General features: G+C 33.5%; 1 protein-coding gene across 1 annotated transcript; it reads left to right on the top strand.

The window, feature by feature from the left end:
• Positions 1 to 100: 100 nt before the first annotated feature.
• Positions 101 to 2554, top strand: LOC134264067 (putative ankyrin repeat protein RF_0381). The gene has a single exon (XM_062746370.1). The coding sequence runs from the start codon at positions 101 to 103 to the stop codon at positions 2552 to 2554; it is 2454 nt and encodes an 817-aa protein (XP_062602354.1).
• The last annotated feature ends 19056 nt before the right edge of the window (positions 2555 to 21610 follow it).

The raw sequence follows: 21610 nt of genomic DNA, 5'->3' as shown, positions 1-21610 counted from the left end.
CATGACAAATAAAAATAAGGATGGCAGTCATATTTTTCACATTGCTTGTGCGAATTCTAAATCAGAAATGTGCCAATATATTATCCAAAATTATCCAGACATGCTTGATCAGATAAATGATAATGGGTGGAATGTCACATTATTCGCCGCAAAAGAAGGAAATGTTGAAATTTTAGAACTTCTAGAGCAAAATGGTGTCGACCTGACATATAAAAATGAGAATGGCAGTAATATTCTTCACATTGCTTGTATGCAATCTAAATTTGAAATGTGCCAATATATCATCCAACATTATCCAGACATGCTTCACCAGGTAGATTATAATGGATGGAATGTCGCATTATATGCCGCGCAAGGAGGGAATGTTGAAGTGTTACAGCATCTAGCACAAAAAGGTGTCGACATGACATATAAAAATAAGGATAGCTGTAATATTCTCCATATTGCTTGTGCGAATTCTAAGTCAGAAATGTGCCAATATATCATCAAACATTATCCAGACATGCTTGATCAGATAAATGATGATGGATTGAATGTCGCATTATACGCTGCAAAAGGAGGAAATGTTGAAATCTTAGAACTTCTAAAGCAAAAACACGTCGACATGACATATAAAAATAAGGATGGCTGTAATATTCTTCACATTGCTTGTGCGAATTCTAAGTTAGAAATGTGCCAACATATCATCGAACATTATCCAGACATTCTTAATCAGGTAAATGATGATGGATGGAATGCTGCATTACATGCCATACAAGGAGGGAATGTTGAAATTTTAGAACTCCTGGCGCAAAAAGGCGCTGACATGACGTATAAAAATAAGGATGGCAGTAATATTCTTCACATAGCCTGTGCTAATGCTAAGTCAGAAATGTGCCAATATATCATTCAACATTATCCAGACATGCTTAATCAGGTAAATTATATTGAGTGGAATGCCGTATTATTCGCTGCATATGGAGGGAATGTTGAAGTGTTACAGCTTCTGGCACTAAAAGGCGTCGACATGACATACACAAATAAGAATGGCAATAATATTCTTCACATAGCCTGTGCTAATGCCAAGTCAGAAATGTGCCAATATATCATTCAACATTATCCAGATATGCTTAAGCAGGTGGATAATGATGGATTGAATGCTGCATTATATGCTGCACAAGGAGGAAATGTTGAAATTCTAGAACTTCTTACAAAAAAAGGCGTCGACTTGACATGTAAAACCAAGGATGGCGGTAATATTCTTCACATTGCTTGTGTAAATTCTCGATTAGAAATGTGCCAACATATCATGCAACATTACCCAGATATGCTTAAGCAGGTGGATAATAATGGATGGAATGCTGCATATTACGCCGCACAAGGAGAAAATGTTGAAATTTTAAAACTTATGGCAGAAAAAGGCGTCGACATGACATATAAAAACAAGCATGGTTCAAATATTCTTCACATTGCTTGTGGTTTTTCTCGATTAGAAATGTGCCAACATATCATCCAGCATTATCCAGATATGCTTAAACAGGTGGATATTAGTGGATGGAATGCCGCATTATACGCTGCAAAAGGAGGAAATGTCAAAATACTAGAATTTCTGGCGAAAAAAGGCGTCGACATGACACAGAAAACCAAGGATGGCAGTAATATTCTTCACATTGCTTGTGTTAGTTCTCGAATAGAAATGTGCAAACATATCATCCAACATTACCCAGATATGCTTAATCATATAAATAATTATGGATGGAATGCCGCATTATACGCTGCACGAGGAGGAAATGTTGAAATTATAGAATTTCTGGCGGAAAAAGGCGTCGACATGACACAGAAAACCAAGGATGGCAATAATATTCTTCACATTGCTTGTGTTAGTTCTCGAATAGAAATGTGCAAACATATCATCCAACATTACCCAGATATGCTTAATCATATAAATAATTATGGATGGAATGCCGCATTATACGCTGCAAAAGGAGGAAATGTTGAAATTATAGAATTTCTGGCGGAAAAAGGCGTCGACATGACACAGAAAACCAAGGATGGCAGTAATATTCTTCACATTGCTTGTGTTAGTTCTCGAATAGAAATGTGCAAACATATCATCCAACATTACCCAGATATGCGTAATCATATAAATAATTATGGATGGAATGCCGCATTATACGCTGCAAAAGGAGGAAATGTTGAAATTATAGTATTTCTGGCGGTAAAAGGCGTCGACATGACATATAAAACCAAGGATGGCGGTAATATTCTTCACATTGCGTGTGTTAATTCTCGATTAGATTTGTGCCAGTATATTATCCAGCATTATCCAGATATGCTTAAACAGGTAAATAATAATGGATGGAATGCTGCATTATATGCTGCACAAGGGGGAAATATTAAAATTCTAGAACTTCTTGCAGAACAAGGCGTCAACATGACACAGAAAAACAAGCACGGCCATAATATGCTTGATATTGCCCATAAGAATTCTAACTCAGAAATGTGCCAATATATCATTCAACATTATCCAGGAATGCGTAATAAGGTAGATGATAGAGAATGCTGTATTAATTAGTGGCCTTACACGAAAGAAATGATAAAAGTGTAGAACGCCTCGAAGGAAAGGACGTTGAACTGACACAATGAGCAGACATTGAGCAGAAAGAGATCTTCACACGTTATCTCCATTTATACGTACCCACTTGACGGACCTATCTCTACGTGGGATTCGAACCCGCGACCAAAGGATCAACTGCTTACTCTGCGACTCTAGAACATACACTCTAACCTTTCTACATTACTCGGCGATTAATGTGTGAAATAATGTCTTCTCTATTTCCTACAAGGAGGATTCTTAGAAGGAGGAGTTCAATTGAATATTTTAATTTTTGGAAGAAGAGGTGTCAACTTGACATATTTTAGTGCTAAAATTAAACATTTGACAGTGTACTTTTGTGTAAGTGTGTGAGGGTGAGGGTTGAAGTGTGTATGTTTGTGTGTATGCTAATTCTAGAGCCTAAGAAATCCCACAAGGAATTATTTCAAAAAGAATGTCTTTAGTAATGCTATTTCAATGCAGGATTTACATATCAAATTTGAAGTTTTAAGTATATACTTTGCCAATGTGTTTCATTCGGAAGATATCTTTTTAGACTAATATGTTTATTTATAGTTAAAGTAAAATCATTTACGAGTTCTTATGCTTATTTGTTTGAAAAAATTATAAAATTAATTCACAATTTACCATTGCATTTTATTAATTACATACATATGATTTTAAACTTTTTCATAACTTCTAGAAATTACACCTATAACCACTTGCACTTATACGTTTTGCTCTATCAGTGATTTTCAAAAGATGTCGCCTTAACTGACATTAGCCAGAAATTCGTACGTCTTTTTGCTAGCTGCAGAACAGTAGCTCTACGAAAAATATTTTGACAGACTGGAGAGCTACAGTGCCACCCATTGAAAAAACTGTATATTTATTGCGCACAAAAAGTGCGCTTTTTCTCTGTTTATTTCTCCATGTTTATAAAATGCCATCTCAAAATATTACGAACTGTGTGTTCCTAACATATTATTTCACGTTTTTCACAACAGAACATCTTTTATAATTGTTTTAATAGCCCTCCTGGTCCTGAAATTGAGATCATTGAATTTTTTTGTTTATTTATACTGCCATTTTGGTTTGAAAGATAATTCTGTCCAACGAACTTCGTGTAGAGGTCATTTACGAAAGGACTTTATAGAGGAGGAAGAATTTTTTTAGATTCTTTTTCGCGATTAAGCTTATAATTTGGAAGAATTAATCCAGAACTTAGTGCGACTTTTTGTGCGAAATAAATATACAGTCTTTAGTTTTTACCATGGGCGGCACTGTAGCTCTCCGGTCTGTCAATATATTTTTTTCGGAAAGCTACACCTCTGCAGCTATCTTTTAGCTTAATCTATAGTATTTTTTCTGGTTTATAAATATCCTCATTCATAATATTACTGTCGATGTAATATTGTTAAATTCCTCAATATTGGGTATTATGGTTTTTTTTTGGAAAATCTACAATCGCTGTGTTTAATTCCTATATTGCAATTCAGTTTCGAGTTGGATTTCATTTAATTCATCGGAACAAATTAAGAAAATTGAAACATACATTTCTATGAATATATTCATTGGATCATTTTGAATTAGTTTTTGAAACAAAATTTATTCTTAGCAAAATTTTCATGGCATCCCCATTCTTTTTTCCCCCTTAGCATATTCTCTTACTGTTGGTTTAGTATAGAATTATTTATTGTTGATGTAGAAGCTTTAATTGGATCTCCCATGTTAAAAGAATATACATCCAGTCAAAAATGGGTTATGTTTTTATCTTTAACTTTAAACAGTTGTCTTTTTATTCGGAGAATTTTTTGGCTTGTCTACACGATTTAAAACGGTTCACCGCGGGCTGGCTATTGGCGTACATCAGTGTGATTAACTATGGATTAAAATTAAATTATGGTATCTGTTCAGAAAAAAGAAGCGCTTATCAGAATGGTAATACTATAAGTGCATAGATATCTCGCTCTCTCTCTCTCTCTCTCTCCTCTCTCTCTCAGAAAAAATGTACATGTGTATGGAATATACTTTTTAATAAAGACTTCTTAACATGATGTCAAAATTAAGCATTTGTAAACTAATATCAAATACATGCAGTCATGCATAGACACCGTTTTAATCGCTGTTCCTAGCAATTGCGTGTCCAATGTCGCGTATATCAACATCAAGTTAAATACTTAAAGGCAGAGATTTAAGCACCGCCTCCAAAAATACCTGGTCTGGGTAGCCCTGTCAATCTAGTGTGTGAAGGTCGATTATTGGATGTTGGAACTTGATTGACAGTGACTTACTGGTCCCTGTGTATACCCTGTACACCTTGTTTGGGACTCGTGGTGACCTTCTAATTAACTTTTGATCCTTTGATGTTTACTGAACATGGTATACAGAATTACTGTATTACATGTATTATGAAATTTTTAGATTGCTAATATATGCATTAAATATACCTTTAGTATTTGAAAGGAAAATAATATAATATGTATTTAAAAAAAAAAATAACCTTTGGTACATAAAACTTTTTTTCCAATGAAATTTAGATATCATTTTTAATATGCTAAATGGTAAACCTAAAGTGGAAATGTTATTGATAGTTCGGAGCAGCACTGTGTGAAGTAATTAGATTTAAAAAATAATGTTTCTAATCATGGGTCACTTACTTTTTCCTTTTTTATTCAGATGAGAATTTATATGCAATTATTTTTAGCATATTTCGTGGTGATTAAGCCTTATTAAGGTTAAGATAGACCTATACAGTGCAGATATTTTTTTGTGAAATGTACAGTTGTTCACACAGCTCTCTTTTCATTTAATAATTAAAAGATCCAGGGGATTAATGAATTAAATTTAAGTCTAATTTGGTTGTTACAAGAGTTGTTTTCTTTAAATTAACACATACAATGATATCTAAAACAATCTTTGTTTTAATTTTTGAATTTACAGTATGATATAATATTTTTTTTAATGGGTAGGTGTGTTTTCAAATAGTAAAAAATTATTAAGGTCTTCCGTCTTTACGGAAGACCTTATAGTTATTGTACTGTTTCTTATTAAGGTCTTCCGTCTTCACGGAAGACCTTATAGTTATTGTACTGTTTCTTATTAAGGTCTTCCGTCTTCACGGAAGACCTTATAGTGATTCTATTGTTTCTTATTATTATTATTCTTATTTTTTTGACTTTCCAATTTTGTGCACGCGATTTCTCGAAGACTACTGGATAAAATTACATGAAATTTACAGGACAGATGCGTTGTTACATGAATTTATTATATCCGAGGGAAAATTTGAAAACTCACTTCCGGTGCCAAGTTACGGACAATTTTCTGAAATTAAAATGACATTTTGTCCACGATTAAACTCAAAAACGGTAAAAGATATCAATATGAAACTTTCAGGGATTATAGATCGTGATATGTATTACCCAGGACGCGACTTTATGTTCGTCGTCGGTACTTCCTGCCGTTAGGAGAAGCGAATTGAAAATATCATATTTTCTAACTTTTTTGTTTTTCAATATTTTTTATTCATTTTTGGAATAATAATAGAGACCCTTCTATTGATGCTCTCTATATAAGTTGTTTGAATATTGGTTAATCTGAACTCTAGACATTAATATTTGAAAATCTGAAGCGGGTCCAAGATGGCGTCTGCCTCTGTCAACTCCGCCATTTCGCGAGTAGGGGTTATGAAGGCAGCTGAGAGTTTGATTAAACCATTCTGACATAAGGATAGATGAAATGTAAAAAACTACTTGGACTTTCACGTAGTAGTACGTTGTAATTACGTGTAAATCTTAAAACTTAATTTCCGTTTCACTGCTTTAGTTTAACTGGGCTAGATACGATATGTAATGTGTACAATGTGTTAAATATACCTTCTTAACGTCGAAATAAAATAAAAGCGATAAGAACGTTTTATTTATTTAATTTCATTGAAGCTATCACACCTATTTAATAGATCAGTCCAAGGAAAAAGCGCGAATATTTACTCGTGGCTTTTGGCGCGAAATTATCAATAGTGGTCTGCCTTTTATAATTCTTAGACCTGTGTACTGTTGCAAAAGTATACACAAGTATATTTAGAGCAGTGCTCCCAATAGCGTAATGGTTTGCGCGTTAATAGATCACGTAGTAATTACATTACAATTCTGTGTCAAACTAAAGATTTATTCCAGGGTCTTCTCAAACGTCTTCTGTAACTGGTTTTGGTTGGTTCTCAAAGTAGAAAAAGAAAAAGACTAAATGTGCAAATGAGAGATACCTATTATCATTTGTTTTGCAAGACGGAAAAACAGATCTTAAATCATAGATATAAGTTATAAGAAACAATATCGATGCATGTATATAGTAAGTATAAAACGTATAACCACTGTTTTTCCCATGCACACTTGTGTGATATTAAACGAATAGAAAAGACAAAAATAAGAAAACCATTTTAATAAGATCGTCTAATGGAGTTTATATTAACATTCTTTTCTCAAAGATCTGAATCAAGTTATTGAACATAAATGGTATCTGATTCCTTGACTGTCGTAGAGCAAGGCATGTTTTTCAGCGAAACATTTCAACCTTTTTATGAAAGTGTAACTAATCGGCATAGTTCACTTCTGAGACGGGAAATAAAAAAAATTAAATTATAGTCATTTCACTGCTTTTGTGTTACTTTTCTATAGAATGTGTACAATGTGTTAAATATATTTTTCTAAACCTCGAAATGTAGGCTTTGAGAACGTTCTTTTTTCTTAATTTCATTGAAGCTATCACACCTATTTAATAGATCAGTCCAAAGAAAAGGCGCGAAGATTTAACGTGGCGTTTGGCGCGAAATTATGAATAATGGCCCGTCTTTTATAATTCTTAGACAGGTGTACTGTAGCAAAAGTATACACAAGTACATTTAGAGCAGTACTCCCAATAGCGTAATGGTTAGCGCGTTGGGGATAAAAGGGGGAAAAAGCAGATTGGATTTTCACGCTGGCGACCTGGATTCAATCCTCCTTGTGACCAAAAGTTTTAATCACTTCTAAGCTCGAATTTACGAGTTTGTTTTTTCCAGAATCCGACGGAAGACCTCTCGTTGCTCGCAACGAGATCGTTTCTAGTTATTAAGGTCTTCCGTCTTCACGGAAGACCTTATAGTGATTCTACTGTTTCTTCTTCTTATTAAGGTCTTCCGTCTTCACGGAAGACCTTATAGTGATTCTATTGTTTCTTCTTCTTATTATTATTATTATTCTTATTTTTTTGACTTTCTAATTTTGTGCACGCGATTTCTCGAATACTACTGGATGGAATGACGTGAAATTTTCAGAAATGATGTGTCGTAACATGAATTTAGTATATCCGAGAGAAAATTTGGAATCTCACTTCCGGTGCCAAGTTAGGGACAATTTCCTGAAATTAAAATGACATTTTGTCCGCGATTAAACTCAAAAACGGTAAAAGATATCAACATGAAACTTTCAGGGATTATAGATCGTGATATATACCATCCAGGACGCGACTCTTCGTTCGTCGTCGGTACTTCCTGTTGTTAGGAGAAGCGAATTAAAAAAATCGCATTTTCTAACTTTTTTGTTCTTTCAATATTTTTTATTAATTTTTGGAATGATAATAGAAACTCTTTGATTGATGCTTACTATGTAAGTTGTTTGGATATTGGTTCGTCTGAACTCTAGATATTAACATTTGAAAATCTGAAGCGGGACCAAGATGGCGGCTCTCTCTGTCAACTCCGCCATTTCGCGAGTAGGGGTTTATGGAGGTAGCTGAGCGTTTGATTAAACGATTCTGACATAAGGATACATGAAATGTAAAAAACTACTTCGACTCTCACGTAGTAGTGAAATGGTTGGAGGAGTTACCTCCCGTTACTTGTTTATATTGTAATAGATAATCAATGTAAATATTGTAATTAATTGGTCAATTGACAAATGAATTATACAAGTATTATTGATAAATGATGTTCTGTTAGAAAATAATAATAGTGTTGCCAAAAGAAAGGCACTCTGTGGTATTTTATCAATATGATATCTGATAACTTTTGATCATTGATTAAGTTGAGGTACAAGGGGGCAGTACAGCCAATTGGCGTGTGTCTTCACTTTGGTACAGAAACCAATTAGTATATCGATCAAATGGGATTGTGCAAAGTTGCTGTAGTCAGTGACTAGTTAAAACATAGCTTTGTGACGTTGGCTATAGGTTTGTCATTAGGACAGAGAAGCTCTTACAAAGTTAAATAGTGTGTAAGTATATTGTAGCTACTTGGCTAGAGTTATATAGGCAACTTAGTAAGCAGTAAGACACCAGGCAGGTGTTAAAGGCTAAATCAAGAGGCACCAGGCAGGTGGCTGTTGACTTATATAGTCAGTTGTATGGTGAGGCAATTGTCATATGGCACCAGGCAGGTGCCGGTATTAACTGAAGATATATAAGTGTACAAAGCACTTAGGTCATTTGATTTAAAGACACCAGGCAGGTGTCATATTATTATCTGTAAATATTGCATTCAATCATATCCCCATTAAAACTCGGTAATCCGAGCACGGACCTACTGACCGCTCAGGTCCGACACATTACAGTAGTAAGTTGCAATTGAGTGTCAATCTTAAAACTTAATTTCCGTTTCACTGCTTTAGTGTAACTGGGCTAGATACAATATGTAATGTGTATAATGTGTTACATATACTTTCTTAACGTCGAAATAAAATAAAGGCGCTAAGAATGTTTTATTTTTAAAATTTAATTGAAGCTATCATACTTATTTAATAGATCAGTCCAAAGAAAAGGCGCGAATATTTACTCGTGGCGTTTGGCGCGAAATTATGAATGCTTTTTATAATTCTTAGACAGGTGAACTGTTGCAAAAGTATACACAAGTATGTTTAGAGCAGTACTCTCAATAGCTTAATGGTTAGCTCGTTGTGGATAAAAGTGAATAAAAAAAGTGCATTCACGTTGGCAACCTGGGTTCAATCCCCCTGGTGACCAAATTTTAAATCACTTTTCAGCTCGATTTTACGAGGTTTTTTTTTCCAGAATTTTCCTTGCTCGCAACGAGATCGTTTCAAGTTATACAAGACCTCTTCACGGAAGACCTTATAGTGATTCTACTGTTTCTTCTTCTTAAAGGTCGTCTTCACGGAAGACCTTATTTTAGTGATTCTATTGTTTCTTCTTCTTATTATTATTATTATTCTTATTTTTTTGACTTTCTAATTTTGTGCACGCGATTTCTCGAATACTACTGGATGGAATGACGTGAAATTTTCAGAAATGATGTGTCGTAACATGAATTTAGTATATCCGAGAGAAAATTTGGAATCTCACTTCCGGTGCCAAGTTAGGGACAATTTCCTGAAATTAAAATGACATTTTGTCCGCGATTAAACTCAAAAACGGTAAAAGATATCAACATGAAACTTTCAGGGATTATAGATCGTGATATATACCATCCAGGACGCGACTCTTCGTTCGTCGTCGGTACTTCCTGTTGTTAGGAGAAGCGAATTAAAAAAATCGCATTTTCTAACTTTTTTGTTCTTCAATATTTTTTATCAATTTTTGGAATGATAATAGAGACTCTTTGATTGATGCTTACTATGTAAGTTGTTTGGATATTGGTTCGTCTGAACTCTAGATATTAACATTTGAAAATCTGAAGCGGGACCAAGATGGCGGCTCTCTCTGTCAACTCCGCCATTTCGCGAGTAGGGGTTTATGGAGGTAGCTGAGCGTTTGATTAAACGATTCTGACATAAGGATACATGAAATGTAAAAAACTACTTCGACTCTCACGTAGTAGTGAAATGGTTGGAGGAGTTACCTCCCGTTACTTGTTTATATTGTAATAGATAATCAATGTAAATATTGTAATTAATTGGTCAATTGACAAATGAATTATACAAGTATTATTGATAAATGATGTTCTGTTAGAAAATAATAATAGTGTTGCCAAAAGAAAGGCAGTCTGTGGTATTTTATCAATATGATATCTGATAACTTTTGATCATTGATTAAGTTGAGGTACAAGGGGGCAGTACAGCCAATTGGCGTGTGTCTTCACTTTGGTACAGAAACCAATTAGTATATCAATCAAATGGGATTGTGCAAAGTTGCTGTAGTCAGTGACTAGTTAAAACATAGCTTTGTGACGTTGGCTATAGGTTTGTCATTAGGACAGAGAAGCTCTTACAAAGTTAAATAGTGTGTAAGTATATTGTAGCTACTTGGCTAGAGTTATATAGGCAACTTGGTAAGCAGTAAGACACCAGGCAGGTGTTAAAGGCTAAATCAAGAGGCACCAGGCAGGTGGCTGTTGACTTATATAGTCAGTTGTATGGTGAGGCAATTGTCATATGGCACCAGGCAGGTGCCGGTATTAACTGAAGATATATAAGTGTACAAAGCACTTAGGTCATTTGATTTAAAGACACCAGGCAGGTGTCATATTATTATCTGTAAATATTGCATTCAATCATATCCCCATAAAACTCGGTAATCCGAAATATTGCATTCAATCATATCCCATTAAAACTCGGTAATCCGAGCACGGACCTACTGACCGCTCAGGTCCGACACATTACAGTAGTAAGTTGCAATTGAGTGTCAATCTTAAAACTTAATTTCCGTTTCACTGCTTTAGTGTAACTGGGCTAGATACAATATGTAATGTGTATAATGAGTTACATATACTTTCTTAACGTCGAAATAAAATAAAGGCGCTAAGAATGTTTTATTTTTAAAATTTAATTGAAGCTATCATACTTATTTAATAGATCAGTCCAAAGAAAAGGCGTGAATATTTACTCGTGGCGTTTGGCGCGAAATTATGAATGCTTTTTATAATTCTTAGACAGGTGAACTGTTGCAAAAGTATACACAAGTATGTTTAGAGCAGTACTCTCAATAGCTTAATTAATGGTTAGCGCGTTGAGGATAAAAAAGTAAAAAAAAAAAAGTGCATTCACGTTGGCGACATGGGTTCCATCCTCCTTGTGACCAAAATTTTGAATCTCTTTTCAGCTCGATTTTACGTGGGTTTCTTTTCCTAAAACGGACGGAAGACCTCTCGTTGCTCGCAACGAGATCGTATCTAGTTATTATTATTATTATTATTTTTCCGCCCATCTAATTTTGTGCACGCGATTTCTCGAAGACTGCTGGATGGATTTTCATGAAATTTACGGAAACAATGTGTTATTATCTGAAGTTATTTTATCTGAGAGATTTTTTGGAGATTCGCTTCCGGTGCCAAGTTAAGGGATATTTCCTGATTTTAAAATGACATTTTGTCCACGGATTATCTCAAGAACGGTAAAAGATATCAAAATGAAACTTTCAGGGATGATAGATCGTCGTAATTACTATCCAGGACGCAACATTTTGTTCGTCGTCAGTACTTCCTGTTGTTACCAGATGCGAATTTAAAAAGTCAAATTTTCTAACTTTTTTGTTTTTCAATATTTTTGAATTATTTTTAGCGTGGGTAATAGAAACCTTTCCAGTGATACTTGCTATATAATTTGTTTGAATATTGACAAATGCAAACTCTAGATATTAACATTCAAAAATCTGAAGCGGGTCCAAAATGGCGGCTGTCTCCGTAGACTCCGCCATTTCGCGAGTAGGGGTTTATGGAGGCAGCTGAGTGTTTGATTAAACGATTCTGACATAAGGATACATGAAATGTAAAAAACTGCTTGGACTCTCACGTAGTAGTACGTTACAATTGAGTGTCAATCTTAAAACTTAATTTCCGTTTCACTGCTTTCGTGTAACTGTGCTAGATACGATATGTAATGTGTATAATGGGTTGCATATACTTTCTTAACGTCGAAATAAAACAAAGGTGCTAAGAATGTTTAATTTTTTAAAAATTGAATTGAAGCTATCATACCTATTTAATAGATCAGTCCAAAGAAAAGGCGCGAATATTTACTCGTAGCGCTTGGCGCGAAATTATGACTGCTTTTTATAATTCTTAGACAGGTGAACTGTTGCAAAAGTATACACAAGTATATGTAGAGCAGTACTCCCAATAGCTTAATGGTTAGCACGTTTGGGATAAAAAAGAAAAAAGCGCATTCACGTTGGCGACATGGGTTCAATCCTCCTTGTGACCAAAACTTTGAATCACTTTTCAGCTCGATTTTACGTGGGTTTTTTTTCCTGAATCGGACGGAAGACCTCTCGTTGCTCGCAACGAGATCGTATCTAGTTATTATTCTTTTTATTATTTTTTTGACTTTCTAATTTTGTGTGCGCGATTTCTCGAAGACTACTGGATGGAATTACATGAAATTATCAGAGAAGATGTGTCGTAACATGAACTTGATCTATCTGAGCAATTTTTTGGAAATTCCTATCTGGTGCCAAGTTACGGGACATTTCCTGAAATTAAAATGACATTTTGTCCACGATTAATCTCAAAAACGGTAAAAGATATCAATCTGAAACTTTCAGAGATTATAGATTGTGATATATACTATCCAGGACGCGACCTTTCGTTCGTCGTCGATACTTCTTGTCGTTAGGAGAAACGAATTAAAAAATTGTATTTTCTAACTTTTTTGTTTTTCAATATTTTTTATTTATTTTTGGAATGCAAATAGAGACCCTTCTATTGATGCTTACTATATAATTTGTTTGAATACTGATAAATCAAAACTCTAGATATTAACATTTAAAAATCTGAAGAGGGACCAAGATGGAGGCTGTCTCTGTCAACTCAGCCATTTCGCGAGTAGAGGTCTATGGAGGCAGCTGAGAGTTTGATTAAACCATTCTGACATAAGGATACATGAAATGTTAAAAACTACTTGGACTTTCACGTAATAGTATGTTGCAATTCAGTGTCAAACTTAAAACTTAATTTCCGTTTCACTGCTTTAGTGTAACTAGGCTAGATACAATATGTAATGTGTACAATGTCTTAAATATACGTTCTTAAGGAAATAAAATAAAGGCGATAAGAACGTTTTATGTATTTAATTTCATTGAAGCTATCACACCTATTTAATAGATCAGTCCAAAGAAAATGCGCGATTATTTACTCGTGGCGTTTGGCACGATATTATGAATAGTGGCCCACCTTTTATAATTCTTAGACAGGTGTACTGTTGCAAAAAGTATACACAAGTATATTTAGAGCAGTACTCCAAATAGCTTAATTGTTTGCGTGTTGAGGATAAAAGCAAAAAAAAAAGCGCATTCACGTCGGCGACCTGGGTTCAATCCTTCTTGTGACCAAAATTTTGAATCACTTTTCAACTTTTCAATTGACGTGGCTTTTTTTCCTGAATCGGACGGAAGACCTCTCGTTGCTCGCAACGAGATCGTATCTAGTTATTATTATTTTTTTTATGTTTTTGACTTTCTAATATTGTGTGCCCGATTTCTTGTAGACTACTGGATGGCATTACATGAAATTATCAGAGAAGATGTGTTGTAACATGAATTTGATCTATCCGAGGGATTTTTTGGAAATTCCTTTCTGGTGCCAAGTTACGGACCATTTTCTGAAATTAAAATGACATTTTGTCCACGATTAAACTCAAAAACAGTAAAAGATATCAACATGAAACTTTCAGAGATTATAGATCGTGATAGGTACTAACCAGGACGCGACTTTTCGTTCGTCGTCAGTACTTCCTGTCGTAAGGAGGTTCGAATTGAAAAAATCGTATTTTCTAACTTTTTTGTTTTTCAATAATTTTCATTTATTTTTGGAATGTTAATAGAGACCCTTTTATTGATGCTTACTATATGATTTGTTTGAATATTGATGCATCTACTCTCTAGATATTAACATTTAAAAATCTGAAGCGGGACCAAAATGGCGGCTGTCTCTGTCAACTCCGACATTTCGCGAGTAGGGGATTAAAGAGGCATCTGAGCGTTTGCTTGAACAAAAGTAATATAAGGATAAATGAAATGTATATGAATACGTTGATTTTCACGAAGTAGTTACGTTGCAATTCTGTGTTAAACTAAAGTGTTTATCCAAGGTCTTTTTAAGCCTTCTACCATAATTTGTTTATGGCGTATCATCAAAGTATAAAAAGAAAAGACTACATGTTCAAATGAAATGCGATATCTAAAATCTTTTTTTTGTGCATCCCGGAAAACAGATTTAAAGCATAGTTATAAGTAATTTTTTTTATAAGAAACAATTTATATAGAGAGTTTAAAACGTAATCAATGTTTTTTCTATGCACTCTTAATTGTGTCATATGAAACTAACAGGAAAGATACAAATAAGAATATTTTTTTATAGGAGCGTTTAAAGAAGTTTTTATACACTTTTTTCTCACAGATCTGATGCAAGTCATTGAACATAAATTTACTGTCATAGTGCAAGGCATGTTTTTTGCCGAAACATTCCGACCCTTTCATTAAAGTGTAACTAATCGGGAAAGTCCACTTTGGGGATAAACAGGAAATATACAAAAGTTAAAAATTCAACGTCGTTTCACTGCTTTAGTTTTACTTACATAGCTACGATATTTGATGTGTAGAATGTGCTAAATATACTTTCTAAACCTCGAAATTTAGGCGATAAGAACGTTCTTTTATTATTTCATTGAAGCTATCACACTAATTTCATAGAACATTCAAAAGAGAAGGCATGAAGATTTACTCGTGGCATTTGGTGCGAAATTATGAATAGCGACTCTCCTTTCATAATTCTAAGACAGATGAACTATTGCAGAATTACATGTACATAAAAGTAAATTTTGAGTAGGGGGGTTCAAATAGCGTAATAGATAGCGTGTTGAATTTTCACACTGGTGACCCGTTTTAGTTACCAGTGTGTCCAAAGATCTTTAAAGCAATTTTCAGCTCGATGTTACTGTTTTTTTTCCGGAATCTGACGAAAGACCTCTCGTTGCTTGCAACGACATCGTTTCTAGTTCGATATATAATTGAAAAACCTTTATACATGTACTACTAATTTTTAAATTGTTTCAAAATACCCAACACAGGTAAAGTTTGACATCTGGGTATTTCACTGTGTATTAAATCACTTCCTGTGTATAGGGACTACGAAACAGGTGGCCACAGGTAGACTACTAGCCCCCAAGGCATTCACACCTGTACAAAATAAGCCCCTCCCTCACCTGGAATTTACCACCCGGTAAAAAGTCTCTGCCTTTAAACAGAATTATGAATAAATTCACGTATTAAATAGCAATAACATCTTACTATATACCTATTAAAAATGTCCGCATCAAATTTCAATTTTTTGTTACACTTTGAAATTTTATTTCTACTGTAGATCACGAAAGGCAGTCGACAAAAATTACTTCCGTGTTTACAATATCGCGACTTTGACGTCGTTTTCTGAGCATTATGACGTCAAAAGATAAGGGCCTTTTCTCATGACGGCAGTCATTTAGAGGAAAGGCAAAGTATAATTACCGATAATTCCCTATAAGGATAAAGAAATGCAAAACAAAGAAAAAAATGAAATGTCTGAAATCCTTTAAAACTGTACATAAATGACATGAAAAATTAATTATTAACTTTCATTTGACTTGAAAATCGGACCTAACTTGACTGAAAGAAATCCTTCCCTCACGGACAATAGATGATCAGAAATGTTCACTAACCCAGGTTAGCTAAAAATCTTATAACGCCTGCTTTATATTTGAATTGTTAAAACATGTAATTGAACATGTTGACCTCTGGGGTTCAAAAGAACAGTTCAATCTAACGATTACATTCGTTTCTCTATAGAGGATGTCAGCATTGTTTCAGTGCTGCTAATAGAATAGATAGGTTCGTATTGTTTTGGACGACACATAATACATGTAAACTCTTCGATGTATATCTCACCAGCTATCTTATTTTTAAATATTTTTTTTGACCTGGGAGGTTATCCTTCAACTTCAACAAACACAGTATCTGCTGTAGTATGTTATTAGGACTTTTGATATTACATGTATGATGAATACAACTTTCGGGTGCTACATCGGAGAAAGGATACTTTTGTAAAAACGAGTGTATGAACAGGGCATATCTTTACAATGCATCTTGCTTTGAAATGTTTCTGGATACAGATCTAGAATATCTGTGTAAAAATTTATTGATAAAAAGTTTCTTTAGGCATGAACAAAAAAGATAAAAACTTTACAAAACATATTATCACATATAAAAAGTTAACTCATAGATTAACGAGTAAGTTCAAACATTATATATATTGTATGCATAAATGCATGCACACATGTATTATCTTTCCAGAACGTGGAAATGATTTTCAAAAAATTATAGTAATATTTGAATGTTTTTAAACTTGTCATGGATATAATCGTATAACTAACTAATTTTTCATTTAAAAGAAATCTTATAGATAATAATATGACATCATGTAAAATATTTGTTTTCTTCCTTACGTTGACTCGGAAAAAAAATAAAAATCAAATTCTGACACATCGACTTCATATTTGGGTATTTTAATAGAAAAAGACGATAACATTTCCAACATTTCTATCGTTATCTGTGCTTATGTAGGAATACAACCTCATCACCTAAATATAGGGGTTATGTCTCCCAGTTGATGCAATACGCAAGAGCATGCTCTTCGTGTGAACAATTTCTAAAACGAGGCAAGCAATTGACAAATAAATTTATGAAAAAGAATATCAACGGCCTTGTTTAAATTCATCATTTCCAAAGATTTACGGTGGGCACAATTACCTTGTCAGCAAATTCAATCTATCAGTCGGTCGATTGTTGTCTAAGTTTTTTCTATTAAATGTAAGGTCATTATTTACTCATTGAATTGTCTACGGATTTTTTCCGTTTGCCTGATCATGCATAACAAAGAGCCGCAGCGAGTGTGACCGATCGACAGAGAATATTTACTCTTCCGTGACACCTAATTCGACCCAGGATGTTTTGAAGACCTGTGCTCTGCTTCCGATTTCCATTGTTTTAATGGTCTTTTGACATAGGTTACTGTTCTTCATTTCTTTAATTCAATTTGGTTTATACTTTTCACCAAAAGGCATGCTCAGAAACATGTAAAGATACTAGAAAAAGCATATGAAGAGAAAGAACAACTCAAAACAAATCCATATGCAGTAATGATAAAAAATCACTAGACCAACGGAGAACTAGGCTATTTTATCAATTAGCTGTATATGGAAAGGATTAAAATTGTTTTATATCATAATTACCAAATTGGATATTTCCATTTAAAATAAACATACACAAAACAGAAAGCGAATGTGTCTGTACTTTTTACATCTTTAAGGTAGTTTATAATTAATTTTTAAAAAAAATTCAAATATGTCTGTATGATTTATTTATGGACAAGCCATTCAGTAAACAATGACCACCTATTTACCAAAACATAATTCCCACTGACAGGGCGTATGTAAACAACATCCCCAACTTGTTCCAAAGGAACAACTCGGGTTGTATAGCTATTTTAGTGATGAACTGTTAAATATATACCCATGGTAAGTTTCCATCATCCTTGCAAAAACATAGAACCTTTTGACTAGAACGGTCGTTTGGTCGTAAGCATTGTGAAAGTCATGATAAAGAGAACTGTAGACGATAACTCTATGATTACCTGGCTTCAATGTCTGCTGCGAGTAGGCAATAAAATACAGAGGTTCCGGACCTAAAATTGGTTAACAATTATTTGCGTATTTTGTAAAAGTTATCAAAACATACATTTTTAATTTCTCATATGCATATCCCATAACAGAGATGTCTATATGGTCAGTATATTCACAGATCAGAGGACTTTTTAATATTATGTACGTATTTTATTTGAAAAAGAGAATGTCTTATAATGTCATTGTTTATAACAAATGAATGTTTTTTTTCAAAATTTTGATAATAGTTATTAATTATTTAAAAAATAATTGCATAAAAAATTCTCATTTTAAATCAAGTTTCTACAAATCATCGGAGATCCTATACATACTTAATCCTATCTAACATCGTTTTTTTTTCTCTATAGAAACAAGTTACATATTAAGAAATTCAACTTAAAAAATTGGCGATTGACAAGTGTTTTTTTTTTTTACCAATGACCTTTAAACACATACTTAATATTTTAGAGAAACCTCCTGATCATATTTTTACTTTATGCGTTTTTGCAGTTTTTCATTTGTATATTTCGACAGTCCACTAGAGTTTATAAATTAGTTTTAATGAGTTAAATTGTTAAATATCCAAAACCTTGGAATTGACATTGCATGACCCCAGTTTTAATGTTAATACGTTACAATACAATTTCTTGAATTTGTAATTATGACAGTGCATAAAGGAGAATATCATTTAAAGTACGCTTGTGATTATTTTAAGTACTATTTTGGCACAATCTTAAATTTTTTTTTTCAAAAATCATAAATGCTCGGGGATAAAAACACACAACTCGTTAGATAAAAATCCAATGGAGATCCTATACATACTTAATTCTATCTATTATCTTTAATTTTTTCTCTATAGAATTAAGTTATAATATTCAGAAATTCAACTTAAAAAATTGGCAATTGACAAGTGCCTTTTTTTTTTTTACCAGTGACCTTTAAACACATACTTAATATTTTAGAGAAACCTCCTGATCGTACTTTTACTTAATGCTTCATTGCATTTTTTCAAATAAAATGCTTTAAAAATTCTGTCTTTAACAAAATATTATGTGTTTATTTGATTTCATGATCCTGTCTGTGTTGCAAATAAATGTTTGAGTTGTACTTTAAAATTGTTTACTCAGATGTTTGAAAACTTGTTTTTAAAATTAAACAAACTTTTTCAGGAGTACTCTTTTTTTTACGTTTTTTATCACACTGCATTTGAAGGAATATCAAATCCTGATAGCAATAAAAGAGTCAGTGTCAGTGCCAGTTATATATTTCGTATACATACATTCTGCCTATTTTGGACTATTTGCACGTAAGGATACTTCCTAAAATCACCGATTAATTCAACAACAACAAAATTTTTTTTGTAATGCTGCAATACATGTAAGTTACCTCTATCTAGCAATTATTCCAAAGGATGGCAATGTAACAAGAATATTGCATTACACTGTTGTGAAGTAAGATTATTTCATAACACAGTAATTATAAAGAAATCATGAAAATACATTGAAATATATTTGTTAAAAAAATGTTAACAAATAACAAATGACTAGTCGATATTGTGGTTTGTCTTTTTTAAACAGTATTTCCAGGTGTATAGGAATTAGAATATTGTACATTTATTGACTTGGTTCGAGGGCAATGTGCGGCTTGTCGGACCACAAATCAAACTGTTTGCTTGAGGCAGTGAGGTCGAAGGCAAATTAATTGTTTCATTCGAGGAGTCGGCAAAAACGGATTTTGTCCGAGAACATGTCAAAAAACATTTTGTTATACCATATTGGATTGAATCTTATAAAACTTTAATTTAAGTTTTAATTCGGCCAATTCCGTCACGGTGAAACGTCAACGAATGCAATGTGGCAACGTACTTTGAAAAAAATTACGCACTTTGAAAACATATTTCAAAGGGCGTCAATATTGGGACAAAATCAATGCCATCTGAAATTTTTTTCAAAGTGCGTTAAGAGTGCGTAAGATTTTTAACCATGGAGACACACACTCTGAAAAAAATATGTATAAATATGTATAAAAATATGTATAAAACAAAACTTTTCAGTGGACTGAGATTTTAGTTAAATACTGTATTACATGTATTTTATTATATTTCTTTCGAAAAACTGACGAGTTTATTTTCCCGAGAAAGAGCAGAAGACAAATAAAAAGTCCCTCAGCCCACCCCTTTATCTTTCCTGTCCAAATATATTATTTACATAACTGCTATAACATTGATAATAGTTTCTAGCAAGAAATTTGAGAATATGAATAAAAGAATTGTAGCCCTAAAGGTCATTTTTTAAGAATAACTAGGAAATTCTAAATACAGTAAAAAGGAAGTCCTTGGTGCATTAGAATTTTAGATTTAGCTCTTTTAGAATTGAAAGTCCATTAATGTCTTTCGTCATAATATTTACATAAGGCATCGGATTCGGGGGGAGGGGTGCGCTCCCGTATTTTTGTAGAGATGCTCATGATATAGGCATTTGTAAGAATAAGTTGGTAAGCCCTGTCCCCTTTTTTTCTTTTCAAAGATAGACATAATATAGGCATTTTCTAGAATATTGACCAATCCGTGCAGATTTTTTTTTTCAAATTGCATTAATATGGTCAATATTAACGCATTTTGAAAAGAAATATATTTTTTCAAATTGCGTTAATTCTGTCCCACAGTGCGTAATTTTTCAAAGTGCGTTGTTTAAATGCAAATAAGATTTAGCTGATCCCGTCCACAGTGTGATGTAAGCAGTCCAACGTCTCATAATCACTCTAAAATCTAACAAAGAATTTTTGGACCTCTCAGTAAGATTTTGGAAATGTTAGACTTTTTACGTATAGATTTTTACAAGAGACAAATTTTTAATGGTTTTAAAATAAAGTAAACTTCACACATGATTGATATCATACAGCAAAAACACAGTTCAAGAATCTGAAAGATACACTCTGTTCTAAATTCTCTCAAAAAGTGTATATATTCTTAAAATTGTTGCCCTTTCAATTTTATGATGAGGATATTGTTGTAGTGAATATTGATAGGAAAAGAAAGCATCAACGAAATCCCCGCGGATTTGTTGACAGATCCCAAGTATCTGCCAGGAAATGTCTCTGTAGCAAAAAGGAACACGAATCCCATTATCACGCAGTAACAGATGGTGGAGATTCTGTAGAGATTGCTGTGACCTGTTTGTATCTCCCAGTTTAAGATGATTCAATGCTGATAACATGTGTAGCATCACCAGAGGAGGGATATATAAATGCGGCATCGGACTTATCTTCTGTTCTAGCATCAGTTCTTCAAGGTACATACAAGCAAAAAATAACTTGATGTCAAACATTACAACTTTTCTCATTTTGTTACTCAGTGACACTCCCCCCAACGCACGTCTGTGTCTGTTAACAATGATAGTATCAAAATACAAAATGCAAGGAA

Source organism: Saccostrea cucullata, unplaced genomic scaffold (genome assembly GCF_032062105.1).
Source record: "Saccostrea cucullata isolate Sc308-1 unplaced genomic scaffold, CSIRO_AGI_Scuc_v1 ctg10656, whole genome shotgun sequence".
In the NCBI taxonomy this organism is placed as follows: Eukaryota; Metazoa; Mollusca; class Bivalvia; order Ostreida; family Ostreidae; genus Saccostrea; species Saccostrea cuccullata.
Note: the sequence above shows the minus strand (reverse complement) of the source record. Positions and strands in the feature narration are given on the sequence as shown.

Excerpts from the sequence above, each read along its gene's own strand:
- LOC134264067 (XM_062746370.1), top strand. The coding sequence starts at position 101 with ATGCTTGATCAGATAAATGATAATGGGTGGAATGTCACATTATTCGCC.